This window comes from Lates calcarifer, linkage group LG8, assembly GCF_001640805.2.
Source record: "Lates calcarifer isolate ASB-BC8 linkage group LG8, TLL_Latcal_v3, whole genome shotgun sequence".
Classification (NCBI taxonomy): Eukaryota; Metazoa; Chordata; class Actinopteri; family Centropomidae; genus Lates; species Lates calcarifer.
In genome coordinates this window covers 17,760,806-17,774,632 of record NC_066840.1, presented here as the reverse complement: position 1 = coordinate 17,774,632, position 13,827 = coordinate 17,760,806, and the positions used below count along the sequence as shown (strand labels likewise).

At 40.4% G+C, this 13,827-nt stretch overlaps 1 protein-coding gene across 6 annotated transcripts in view; it reads left to right on the top strand.

The window, feature by feature from the left end:
- The window catches only part of enox2 (ecto-NOX disulfide-thiol exchanger 2), a 163,390-nt gene that overhangs the window by 124,484 nt on the left and 25,079 nt on the right, over nucleotides 1–13,827 (top strand). For all 6 annotated transcript variants that reach the window (XM_018694163.2, XM_018694161.2, XM_051072501.1 and 3 more), the window contains 3 exons: nucleotides 7,228–7,434; nucleotides 10,505–10,738; nucleotides 12,166–12,378. In XM_018694163.2, the coding sequence (XP_018549679.1) occupies nucleotides 7,228–7,434; nucleotides 10,505–10,738; nucleotides 12,166–12,378 (654 nt within the window). The remainder of the gene's footprint in view (nucleotides 1–7,227; nucleotides 7,435–10,504; nucleotides 10,739–12,165; nucleotides 12,379–13,827) is intronic.

The window sequence follows — 13,827 nt, the reverse complement described above, 5'->3', positions numbered from 1 at the left end:
GCACAAGCTGTTGTTTATATTTATCTCACCTCCACCTTCCAATTATCCAGAGTTAGAAAAGAGGTAGTGGGGGGTCCTTTGATTGATCCCGCCTCGCTTTCCAGATTTCCTGCTACAGGAAAGTTTCTGCCTGGGGACTTATATTCAAACAAGTCATCTTCAAGGTGAACTAAAACAAAAGCTCCTCACTGCAGCATTTGGGAGTTTACAATCCTTTCACAAAACAAAACACGCATTCTTGCATTTTCTTAGGCAAATACAGTTTGCTTTTGTTTGTTTTACCACATCTGTAAAGCTGTTTTTCAGATATGCTTGTATATCTGTGGTGCACTTTATTGCTCAGTATAACCTGTCACTGTCACAATATGGTGCAGGCAGAAAAGCTGATTAAAAGTTTAACTTCACCTAGGAACATCTTCCTAGCTAGATATTAACTAGATACTCAGTGCCAGGGCACATATAAACCCTGAGGCTGAGTGAGAGATCAGCTTGTCAAGAAATTACACAGCAACTTTGGAGCCTGTCACAATCACTCTATGACACAAGTAGAATTATTTTCTGCATTGTGTGCAGCCTGGTATGTAAATGAAAATTTATGTTATGGCTTAATACTTATGTCTAGGATGATGTATACCCCAGAATTTGAAGCTGCTTCAATCTATAGTGATGCATAGACACAACACTTAATTGCAGACATTTCTTATTTTCATACATACTGTACTTTCTGCCTCTCTGCTCTGTCCCAGTTACTCTTAATTCACTCTTTTGATCCCCATCTCTTCTTAAGATCTTTTTGCCTGTCACCTATTTCAGTGTCACAAGAAGTAGTTAATCTCTAGGCCAAGTATTTTGAATAGGCAGACATCTGAGGCAGACATCTGAGGAATTTTGCTCATGAAAGTCAAGTCAGTAAGAAGTCAACTGGTATGGGTTGCACCCCTAGAGAACTGCTACCTTAATGTGGTGAACTGTGTGCGTCTGTGACCCATGGAGTTGTGCTGTTGGGGCCAGAAGCTCCTGGTAGGATCTCTCAAGGCAAATTGGTCCCAGTTGAGGGGCCTGAAGGCAATTCAAAGTCTTGTATGAATTGGTATGTCTAGCAAGGTTGGGCTTGTCACCAATTCTAATTTTCACAGAGAGAATCTCTATGCTGAGCAGAGGTGTGGAGAGTTTGTACCTTTGGATTGCATTTCTTCTTGGTGTCAGTAATGTAGCTCTGTTGACTTAATTTGACTGTGACCTCCAGCATGCACTGGGGTGGTTTTCTACTATTTGTGCAGAGTTTAGTGTGAGGGTTATATGTGAGACACATGCTAATAAACCGGATCAGACCCCCCACCCCCCTCCCCACTAGACTGAAAATGCCTCAGGATCCTCCCAGAGGAGCTGGAGGATATGACTGAGAAGGACAGCAGGGATATGTCTGAGAACGTCTACAGCAAATGCAACCTAAACCTGCAGGAAGCTGTAGAAAATTGATAGGTGGATAGAATACCTCAGTGGGCTTTTTCCACCCATAGCAACAAAGCCTTTGCAGTCAATGCATTGAATAGGCAAATGCTACCTGCCAGATTCTGACTTGGTTCAGTTGAAATTTCTTTCGAAGTTCCTGGAAATAAGCAGTTTGGCAAGTTATTTGTTACAGCTGGTTCTTGAGCAGAAAAATTCTTACCAGGCGATTTGGATCAAAAGAAAATGTGGTTGTTCAGTGATATTGTTTAGGATTGTTTTAGCATATGTTACACTAAAGTTTTGTCACCTCTGAGTTGGATAGGGTGATTGGGGGGTGGGGGATGGGGTTTGCTTTCAGACACAAAATAGTGCAAAACAGTGATGTCTGCATGTCTGATCTCTGCATTATTTTCGTCATTGATTAATCTGATTATTTTCTCAATTAACTTCTTAGTTTTTCGATCTATAAAGTGTTAGAAAATAGCAAAAAGAAAGGTCCCATCACAGTTTTCTAGAGCCCAATCTGATGTTTTCACATGTATTTTTTTCCTCCAATCAGCAGTTAAAAACCGCCAAAATATTCAGTTTACTGTGATTTACAGCTGAGAATAACAGAATATCCTCACACTGGATGAAGATGACAGAAAAATTGTGGCCTTTTTGCTTCAAAATGAGTCAAACAATGAATCAGTTATCAAAATAGTTTCTGATTAGTTTTCTGTTGACTCATTGATTAACTGACTAATCATTTCAGCTATAATATTATTAACCAGTGCTGTGAGATCAGTGATATAACAGCCTCTGGTCTCAGAATTGACAACCACTGCTGTGAGCCAGAGATGTATTGTGAATGCAGATGGTTTGGGGAGTGATGCTGTGCAGTATGTGAGGAATAAACAGAAACAACCATTGATAATAGCTGCATTTAGGCTTTTAGTAAATATCACAGGGAAGGCTCTGGAATCCAGGCAACAAGGTTGCATATGGTATCCATCACAAGTAGTCATTACCCTCTAGCTGCACACACTCAACCTGACACCACGTGCAACATCCCCTCTCTCTGACCTTTAGCTGAGCAACAACAACCCCGCAGTCCACCCCCAGCGCTCATGCTCTCTCCCTTTTCTTCTGTCTCCTCAGTGTGCATAACCTTACCGTCAGTATGAATCCTCATCAAGCTCTTTTCTTGTTGCGTCCTCATCCTTTTTCTTAAGTCAAACCCTCTCCATTCAGCCTTGACCCCTCAGTCACCTTCTTTACTGTCGCTTCTTCCCACTCACTCCCAACATTTTGACCTGTAGACTCATTCTGGTAGTCAAATTGGACATGTTTTCTGTCCCTCACTCTCACATGCTTCTGAAGGCAGGCAGGAAAGACGAAATATATTCTTTTTAGCTTTGAGGATACTAGCAGTGTGTACCCATATACACACTTGTTTAAGCCTGAATAAAGAAGGATGTCTACTAGTGGAGTTTATTTCCAATATGTGTTTTCAGTAAGCAACCAAAATAACTTAAATAATAAATAAAATAATACATAATATCTGACCAATCAATTAACAGACTAAGATGGGACATCCTAGTGTGTTTGAATGTGCTGACAAAGGGGTCTTTCTCCATGTGATAAATCTTCCTGTTTACAGGTTAATGTTTATTGTTTGTTCATGCGTGACGTGATGCACCAAATGTGTTTACTTGAGTGTGTGTAAATGTAGTTCATCTTCTGAATAACAGTCCTCAGAGAGTTGAAGCCTCCTCCCTGTGGCAGCACCTCGGACTATAAAAAGGTGTTTAGCCAGTCCAGGTGATGGATGGTGATGACTTATGTTAGAGTAGCAGACCAGTGGGTGGCCTCACAGACACAGCAGGCCTGTGGGACTGGGTGGACTGAGAATGAGCTGGTGTGTTTGTGTTACAGCAGTCTCCATATTTGTCCAAATGTCAAAATAAAAGCACATCAGCCAGCTTAGTAGTCAGTCAGTGAGTTTTATCATATATCATGGCAAAATGCGATCTACTAATTTCCCAAGATTCAAAACATGCAATAGGTATGTTGTTAGTGTGCAGAAAAATAGAAAATACTGTGCATTATAATTCAGTCCAGTACAACAGGTACACAGGTTTCTATTTTAATGCATTATTTTATTAGTTCTTTCCAATATTTGAATCCTCAATATATGCAAATAAGCAGGACAAAATATTAGAATCCTAATATAATGCAGTTTTCAGACTCAACTTTCTCTTCATAACCTGTCAATATTGTCTCTCTCCCTCCTGTTTCACTGGACCCTGCATCCACCCTCTCCTCCTCTAATCTGTTTCTCTGTCTGCATTTTAAAATCATTGGCCTTGAAGTTTTTGTCTCACAGTTACTCTAAGGAACACGCATAACGAGTTAGGATTTGGGCAAAAATTGCTTTTTAAACTCTGTCTGGCACCAAGATATTATAAGTGATCTGCAAAAGCTGCTCTCTTCATCCTCTCCCTGTCTGTCTCTGCCTCAGGTTCATATGCTTATTTTATTTGCATAAAAGTCCAATCACTTGGACTGTTTGCAAATGCTTTCACATATTGTATGATATGTATATATTGTAATTCAATCAAGAAATCATGAGTCTTAGTCTTACACAGTGCATTTGCATGAAATGACCTAATGGGCTAAACAGTGTGGTTCAGTAGCAAACTACCCAGCAGAAGCCAAATGAACCAAAACTTTCTGTTGCAAAAGAAACATACTTATTAAGTTACTACATGACACATTAGGTTACTGCTGCACTGTGCCTGTTCTCTTTCCTCTCTGCTCCCCCCATCGCCACCATCACCACCATCACCCACCTACCCATGGACAGAAAAGGTCAGTTAATTTGAAACTCTTTGCTGCATCTGCCAACAAAGCTTGTTCTTGCCATCGCAGGATTTTTCTGCAACACCTTTACTTTTTCTATCCATCTCAACTCAAAAATAGGAGTGAAACTTCAGTCAATATTTTTGCTTTAGCAGTCACATTTAAAGAAAAGAGGAGGCAGAGGACAGACAGGTAGTGTTAGCCTGTGTGTGTGTGAGAGAGAGAGAGACAGAGAGAGGAAAAGTTTAAAAAAGAGGGACAGTGCTGCTATGGACTCAGGGACTGAAAGTTTTGTTTCAACTCTTCAGTTCTCTTCTCTTCAGAGAGCTGCATGAGAGTACAAGGGGCTCTGACAGCAGGGGGATTATGAGCTAATAAATCTTTTTAACCAGAAGAAAACTGGCTTTTATGTTTTCACTCCCTCACATCCATGTACCTTTTTCTTTTTTGTGGAATACATATTATAGTCTGCTTGTTTATTTACTATCATGCTATTAACAGGAGTTAGGAGGAGCTAGAGGGGAGGCAGAGATTCCCCCTGGACTTTGTCCCACAACCCCTTTTACTGGATGGACTTCTTGCTGGAAAGTTAAATGACCTTAAAGACAAGAGCAAACAAGCACAGACAAAAGTGACCACACAGAGAAACGCAAAAGAACTACAAAGATATGAAAAATGACCACAAAGAAACACAAACAATGCAAAATGACTATAAAGCAACAAAAAATGCTCTCAGAAGGACCACAAATAGACACAGTTCGAGTGTCTTCCTTCTTTTGGATGAGTTTGTTACATGTCCATGTCCAGGGGCCTTTGTCTCTTAATTGATATAGAACAGAATAGATTCTATAGAATAGAATTTATTTGCCATTCATTTATTACACTGAAGAAACACTTAATAATATGCTATTTATTATTGCTCTGAACCAGGGCCTTAAACGGGACTTCTTTTTTTAAACTAATTTTACAAATGTGCCCACCCTCTTAAAAACTGGTCTTCCTATTCCAAAGGTTTTTAATCCCGCCCCTGACTATTAGGAGACATCTTATTAGGAGCCCAGACAACCTCAGCTGAATGTGAAGTAGCAATAAAAGCTCAAACTGCTGAGCTCCTTACTTTGGTAGAATAAGGCCAGCCATCCTGCTGAGAAACCTCATCTCAGCTATTTGTATCGTTATCTCCTTCCTTTCACTACCCAGCTCTTGCACTACAGGTGAAGGTTGGAATGAAGATGGCAGAAAATATAGAACTTTCTTTAAAGCTTAGCTTTCTCAGTCATGTTGTTTGTACTCTAAGGTCATTTGGTGCATCAGAGAAACAGAAGGTGAAAGAACAAGATTAAAAAAAATAAAGCATGTGAATAATATCATATAAATACAAAAAAGTGTATTTTTTGAAGTGTGCCTGAGTTAAGTTAAATTATGAGTAAAGACACCAAGTACCAGTGATTTTGCTGCTGAAGTTCCTAACCCTATTTAAGATGTTTTTCTGTTTGACAGTGAGAGAAACCTGATAAAAAGAATCTATATTACTGCACCCAACCAATGCTCAGTCTTGAAATCCTTTTGATCACACTTGAATAAGACCTGAAGATATCTGAAACACTCCACTTGGTGCTGATCAACCAGGCCCTCATGATACACCTCAGGTATCCAACCAAGTTCAACCTCAGTTCTTTTCAGCATGTCGATATCTTCAGGGGTGGGAGTATCAGTAACAGTGATTGCAAGGCCTTTCCAGCAGACATCCAGAAATACAGCATCCTCAGCGTTCCACTGATTAGCTCGTTCACTCCTCATAGACGCCGCTAATCACATTCATCATGGATGAGAAGCCTGATCTATTGGAGATTAGATCAGTCAACACTCATCTGTGTTGAATAAGTGATTTCTGCAATGCAGGGGACCTTCCACATGAGAGGATTTGCAATCACTTTGTAGCCAAAAGGATTTCATTTTCATGCATGGAATAGTTTGATATTAACATTTATCTAACAAAAAACGATCCAAGCATATTGCTCCTAGTTATCATTATTCATGCATTAAGCTTTATCATTTTTTAGGTCACAACTGCTATGTTTTAAATATGACTTAATTGAATTTTGTAGCATCACACTCCAGAATGTAGTCTGTTTTTCAAAGTCTTTGATCATGTTATATACAGATTTCTACTTTAAATGTTGGTGTGATCTGCCCTTATTCCTCTCAGCCTCAGTTTGACCTCAACATCATCATTCATTTGTCATTTTGTGCCCTCTGGATATTATGTAATTTATTTTGTATAAAAACCTCTGAATCTTTCCTTAAATTATTATATTGCACATAACGACTTTGCCCATTTCCATTTGTACAGGTGGTTTTCAGTTCCATTATGTTTTCTTAATCTCTTATAGTTAAAACTTCTATGCATGTTTGATATATTGATACACATGGTAGGCAGAGTTCACAGTATAAACACACAGGCTTTTGTTGTTTGGGAGAATTGATGCAATCAGTGCCATTCAAATGCTGGAATTTAAAGTAATGCTCTGAGCTACAAGTGCTTCTTTTCTATCTCTTTTCAGACAGTATAATGTTATTTGGATTGTCTTTTATTGACTACACATACAGGCATACATATTTCTTTCTGAGTAAAAACAAAAGACAGGAATCAGACCTACTCCCCAGGTCTGCCAGAATGATTTACAGAAATAGTGTAATCAAAACAGAATGTTCTTGCCAGTGGATATATTGTCTTCATCTTCTCAAAAGGCATAATTCATACTCAAAATCAAGTTTCGGTGTTCTGGGACAGCTGAATCATTTCCTCAGTTGTGTGTGTTTGGGCTGTATTATTGCTACATAAATGCAATTGCACACAGTTTCATCATTCAAGTAAATTTTTCCAGCCCAGTCTTAATATCTCTCCTTTGTTCCACTACCTCTGCCCAGACCTTCCCCCTCCAGCCACAAGAGAGCGCCCCCCAGGGTGTAAGACGGTGTTTGTCGGGGGTCTGCCAGAGAACGCCACAGAGCAGCTCATCATGGAGGTCTTTGGACAGTGTGGTGACATCACCGCCATACGCAAAAGCAAGAAGAACTTCTGCCATATCAGATTTGCTGAGGAGTTCACCGTGGATAAAGCTCTCTTCCTGTCGGGTAAGCTGTCATTACTCTAACACCGTCATCTTACTCATTGTGTAAGTGCCCATTGATGTAAAATTCCACTGTATTGTGTGAGTTGAAGTGCCACTTAGATCAATTTCCAGCAAGAATACATGTAGTTGCAAAGTGGGCTGCTGGAAGTAAAATTCCCATCCAGTTTTTTTCATAGATGATGTTATGTGATGCACACTTGTAAGGCTTGAATGGTCATGAAACCCAGAGAGAAACTGCATAAGAAAAGATCTGATTATTTGATAAGGTTGATGGTACAAGCCTGTGTACATAAATATTCCCAGGTGGTACTTTGGCAAGAAATTTCCAATCACAGAGACAGACAAATTGTTTTACAGTTAAAGTACTAAAAACTTTTGAATTCTGGGTAAAATTTTAGATGAATACAGCATCAGTGACGTTGTGTTTTGTCACCACTGAAACAACAAATTATTGTGAATATGCTGCAGATCTTCGTGCCTTCCTCTCCATAGCAACAAGCAGCGGAGGCTCATGGGTGTTGTATTATTTAGAGCTGTCCGCAATGCCAAACCTGCACAAAAAAATATGAATTTCTAGAAGAAACGTTGACATAATTACAACTGGTGCCTGTTGCCACAAACCCAAAGAATCATTAAATTATTCATAATACTCCCATGTTTTGATGCCATGCCAGGGAGATCATGAAAAGAACATGTTGAAAGTAGAGAGAAAATACTTATCAGATCCAGCCACTTCTCCCTCTCGGCAACTCTATTGGCTTAATGATTAGTTAGTACGCTCACAGTGGTTAAGAGCAATCAGAGGCTTAGACAACAGAGAATATAAATGACCATTAAGGCAAAAATAAAAGCCTCTAACCCTGTGATACAAGCTTATAGTTTCTTATCTTAGTTTTCACAGCAGCTTCTAGATCCCAAATGTCTTAAATCTCTCTGTGCAAACTGATATTCCTACTTTAAAAACCCCATTTAAACTAGAAGCCAATTCGCTGGTATTCCCAGCATTATTAAGTGTGTGCACATGCGTGTGCAAATGTGTGTGTGTGTGTGTGTGTGTGTGTTTATGTGCAAATGAGTTTGAATGAGAGATCCTGTTATTTCCTCTGCCTCTATTCTTACAGTGAGATGTGGGAGCTGAGGTCCATATATTAGCCAGATGACAGATCTGTGTAGTTTTCCCATAAATAATACCCCACCCACTCACACATGCATACACACCCTGTGCAAACACAGTACCCAGCAATGACACACACTCCAGCAGCCCCAGCACACCAAGATCTCCTCGTATGAAATATTGAAGTCGTGGTAGATTGGGAGCCCGAAGCGGAGAGAGTGGACTGAAGCAGAAACACCCAAACCCGTGCTCATTTCTTTTCCTGTTTACGCTGGCATCCACCACTGCCCCCTCCCGCCCCTTCTTCTGTGATGAGAGTGTGTTGGGCCTCTCAGTGATTCACACTGGGCATTATTACTGTGTCCGGCAAGAGCACACACTGACATGTGTACGCAAACACACACACTGAACACTCTTCTCTGATCATTTGAACCAATTAAATCACAAAATGGGCATGATTTCACTTCAAATCTGCAACCAGCCATTAGGGAAAATTGAGTAAGGAGGAGAGAGTGAAGATAAGAGGGAAGTAGTGAGGAGAAGAGGGGGGGGTAATGAGGGATATTGTGGTCTTTCAGTGCCACTAGAGAAGTAATTGCCCTCCCTAAGATTTTCTCGTGTATTGACAAAGGGATGCAGGCCTTCTTAGTTCACAAAGCCCTACATCTACAGTATATCTTCTCAAAGGGATCCTACAAGTAAAACAGGTAACTATGATTATAAAAGGAGAGGTTGAAGACAGGTAGCTTATTCAGTCACTTTTCCCTGTTGTCTGTGAAATACTATATATAATTTATGGAAGGTGATAGAAAATGACTTGCTACTGGCCTAGAAGGAAATCCCACAGCATACAGGGTAAAGCTCAGTTGTGTAGCTTTTACAGTCTCATCCTCCTTTTTCTATGTTGCTAGTTTCATCAAATTCACACCTCCAGGCATCTTTTTCATTTGCATTAAAAAGATGCATGGTGTCCCTAATTCAACTGATCTGTTTTATTTTGTTTTTTGTTTTGTTTTTTCATTTTCCTGAGCTGTCTAGAAGACTTCAGTGATTATCATATATATTTGCTAAATCGCTGAGAAATAAGCATAGTTCAGTAAAAGAGTGACCGTAAGATGTGAGTGGAAAGTGTGAAGTTGACAGCTGTCAAAATTAGAAGCATTCAGGCATTGCACTGCTGCAGTGGTCCAAGGTGGAAACCAGGTAACCGCGACTCCCTCAGTCTGAATCTGATGAGGGATCTTTGTCATATGTCACCCTCCTCTCTCTCTCCCTTTGTTTCTTGTCAGTCCCTGCTGTCAAATATCTAATAACAGGACTATGAGTCTACAGACAGACTATGTGAGCACTGAACACAAACTATAGCTGAAGCTGATATGACTGTCATTAGTTTTGCAGGTATTTCCTCATAAACCAAAATATTGAATACATCAAGTTTTGACCTGATGATGGTGCTACATGAAAAGTTAGTGCAGTTAGTATTGATACATTTAACTCAAAACCACAAATGTAAACCTTATGGTGGTGTTAACCAAAAAGTCAGAGATCACCAAAGTCTATAGGCTTCCTCATTTGGGGACCATGAATGCCTATACAAAATTATTTGGCAATCAATGCAATAATTATTGAGATATTTCAGTCTGGACGAAAGTGGTGGACCAGCTAGACTAATGACACCACTAGAATCATGCTGCTAGCATTGCTAAAAGCGAAAGCAAAAGTTAGTGAAAAGTTTTTTATTTAAAAAATTAGGGGCATTTACAAACCTTCACACACTGTGAAAATGACATCAAAACTGTCTGAGCAGCCAGATTAACTCACTTTAATTGGTAAGTTCCCCGCTGTCCCATCTGCTTCCACCCATTATATTCACTTACTCCTGTTTCCACCTCCTTTCCTCCCTTCCTTCCTCCTTTTTGTTTTGAGATTCTAATTTTTACACTTTTTGTATGCCCAGGTTATCGCATCCGTTTGGGCTCCAGCACAGACAAAAAAGACACTGGTCGTCTCCATGTGGACTTTGCCCAGGCCAGAGATGACCTGTATGAGTGGGAGTGTCGCCAGCGAATGTTGGCCAGAGAGGAGAGGCACCGGCGCAAGATGGAGGAGGATCGCCTCCGACCGCCCTCCCCTCCTCCCATTGTCCACTACTCTGAACATGAGTGCAGCCAGCTGGGGGATAAGATCAAAGGTTGGTAGATGTAGCAAAGCATTAATCATGTACAGTATGCTGTTTGCATGATGTGATAGCACAAACAAAAGACAAAAAGGAGAAATAAAACTTTGACACATGGAAGAAAAGTGTTCTGTTAATCAACCAAATTCAAGTGAAAATGGTGCCACTCGTAGCATTGTTGCAGTTGATGCAAACTACATCCTAACAAGGTAGGCGATATGGGAGAGGATCAGTTGTATATGTATGTCTTGCTGGGGGCCCCCAGTGCAAGCCAAGACATTACAGGAACAGTTGTTAACTACAACTGATAAAACTGACAAAGCAGTTCTCTCATGTACTAACAAATTCAGGAATTTTGTTTTCATAAGACATTACACAAAAGCTGTTAAATACAGTATATCATTTTACTCTCCCCTCAGCACATGCTCCTCTCTCTTATCTCATCCTTTCGCCTCTGCTGTTTTCTCTGCGCTCTGTTCCTTGCTTCTCATCATTTCCGTTTTCTCTCCCCTCTCCTCTGCTTTCCATCTTTTCTCAGCTTTCTGTCGAGTTTCCGGCTGAATAAACTTGTTTCACTAATGAGCAATGACACTTCCAGGTCTCAGTCACAGTTGCCTGATAACAAAATGACTGTGACTTTCTGCCTCTCTGCCATCTGTGGTTCTTTTTCAGCTTTTCTCTGGCTGGCCTTGGTGTAAAGAACTCTAACATGGTGTCATTTTAGCTGAGGATTTGTTTCTGATCACTTTGGGCTGCTGTTGCGAAACAAACACATCCTTGCGATTTGCTGCAGATTTAAGTTTGCTCTTTTCTTGAATCTGCCACCCAGAGGAAAAAGGGGGGGTTAGCCTTTTTTCAATGCCAGTTATATTCCTGTACCAAACCCAGTTTCTCCTTTTGTTGACAAGAAGCTCACACAAACTTTTTACTCGGACCACCTCTAAATATGTTTCATACCCTCTTTTTACTTCTTTCTTAATGTTTCTAAGGTGATCCATAATGTTGTTTTTCGTTATATATTTATAGTTCTCATTTTTCCTTTTCATCCAGCATCACAGCCATCTCCTTGTTCTCCTTATCCTTGTTCTCTTAGGTTTTATTATTGATTTTCAGTGTCACTTTGTTCATATTAACCTGAACTTTACTGTTTCTACTTTCCACCCAAAGACTTAAAGTGAACATGCTACTATATTTATTTGAAGTTATATGTATTCAGCTGTATATTGTATGAAATATTTGTCATCTACCAGAAAACAGGGCATTATTTGCATCCAGCGGGTGGCTGAAATGTTCGTTTTTATATGTTTTCTTAATCGTTTTCAGCTCACTGACTTGCTTGCAGCACTTTAAGTGTCCTGCAATCATAGAACAAAGATTTCTTTTTACTTTCCTGTGTGGAGTCTGACTCTTTCCTTTCTCTTATCTGCTCACCACTTGGCCAGATGATGGCAAGTTTCCCGAAGCAGTGCGGGTGCTCCTGACCTGGCTGGAACGAGGTGAAGTCAACCGCAGGAACGCCAACAACTTCTACTCCATGATCCAGTCCTCCAACAGCCACATCCGCCGGCTGATGAGTGAGAAGAGTCAGCACGAGAAGGAGATGGAAGAGGCCAAAGAGAAGTTCAAGACCGCTCTGGCTGGCATACTGGCTCAATGTGAGTCTTGCATCCTCCATCACACATACTACAGACTTGGACGTATAATGCAGTATATCCCATAGATCCTGTGAATAATCTTTAAATGAGGCCAAAGATGAATTCAGGATCACACTGGGAGAGTGACTCATTTTTGAGTTTGCCATTAGTATACTCCTTGTTGTGCAGTATATGTACAGGAGGAGTCCAGTCCTTTCTTGGCTAAGTTCTGGTTCAGCGTAAGTTTGCTTATTTTAGGACCATACACACCACATTAACATATTACAAGTTACAATGTATTATACACCTTGGTAAAGGCAAAATTGTGCCTGGAGAACTGAGATCTACTAAAAAGTAAGTATAATATTGTTCACTGCCTCGCATTAAGTCTCACATGATGCACGGAGCATGGTTATTCAGTATTATAAATACTTGAGCAATACACACTGTAGATATAAAGGTTTTTTAGATTAGTAGCCTCATAAAAGCCATCTTGTTTTGTGTGAATTTGTTGCTGGGAGGTAAAGGTAAGTTTCCTAACCATATTATCCTTGATATCACTCTAAAGGGATTCAGTGGTGTCCTGCCCCTTTTTCATTACTTCCAATATACAAAATGTCTTAAAAACGAGCAGAATAAAAATACTGGTACTGTTGTTAGCATTCATGGATGAAGAGAGGACTGGAGGTGAATATTTTTCAGATGAAAGTAGTAAGTAGCTCACCACATTCATTGCATGAACACATCAGATCTAAACATATACAGTAAATGCACATTTAGCTCTTTTAAGTTGATGAAAGGCCAAGGGCAAATTATGCTGCTCCTACAGCACCTACCTTTGGCAGCTTCAGCTGTGCAGCTGGTGATTTACACTGCAGCCTGCGGCACTCTGTCTCCACATATCCCACCACATGCATGTTAAACAGAATGTAAACATCCTTGAACACAAACAGAAAATCTCCTGTTTTTTGTTTTGTTCATTGTTTAATAAGTAAATGATATGGGTGTGTGTTTGTTTGTAGAAGCCACAGAGAGAGAGAGAGAGAGAGAGTTGCTGTCCTTGTGTTAGCCATCCTCCATCATTTCAGCCCATACAAACACATTCCTTTTTGCTTTGCCTTCCTCTTGGTGCATTGCTGGTCATATTAATGATAACACAGAGACTGGCCTCCTGTGAGGAGGTTTTACAAGTTTCACCTGAGTTTCACTCTGTCCATACTGAATAAATTCAGCCTGTCTCGTTCTTCAGGGTGGCGGCTGTGGCTCAGGAGGTAGAGCGGGTCGCCCACTAATCAGAAGGTCAGCGGTTCGGCTCCTCCAGTCTATGCCGAAGTATCCTTGGGCAAGATACTGAACCCCACATTGCCCCCGATGTTTGTAACATCGATGTGTGAATGTGCTAGAGCGCTTTGTAGTAGTGCAAGCGCTGTGTGAATGGGTGAATGTGACGCGTAGTGTAAAGCGCTTTGA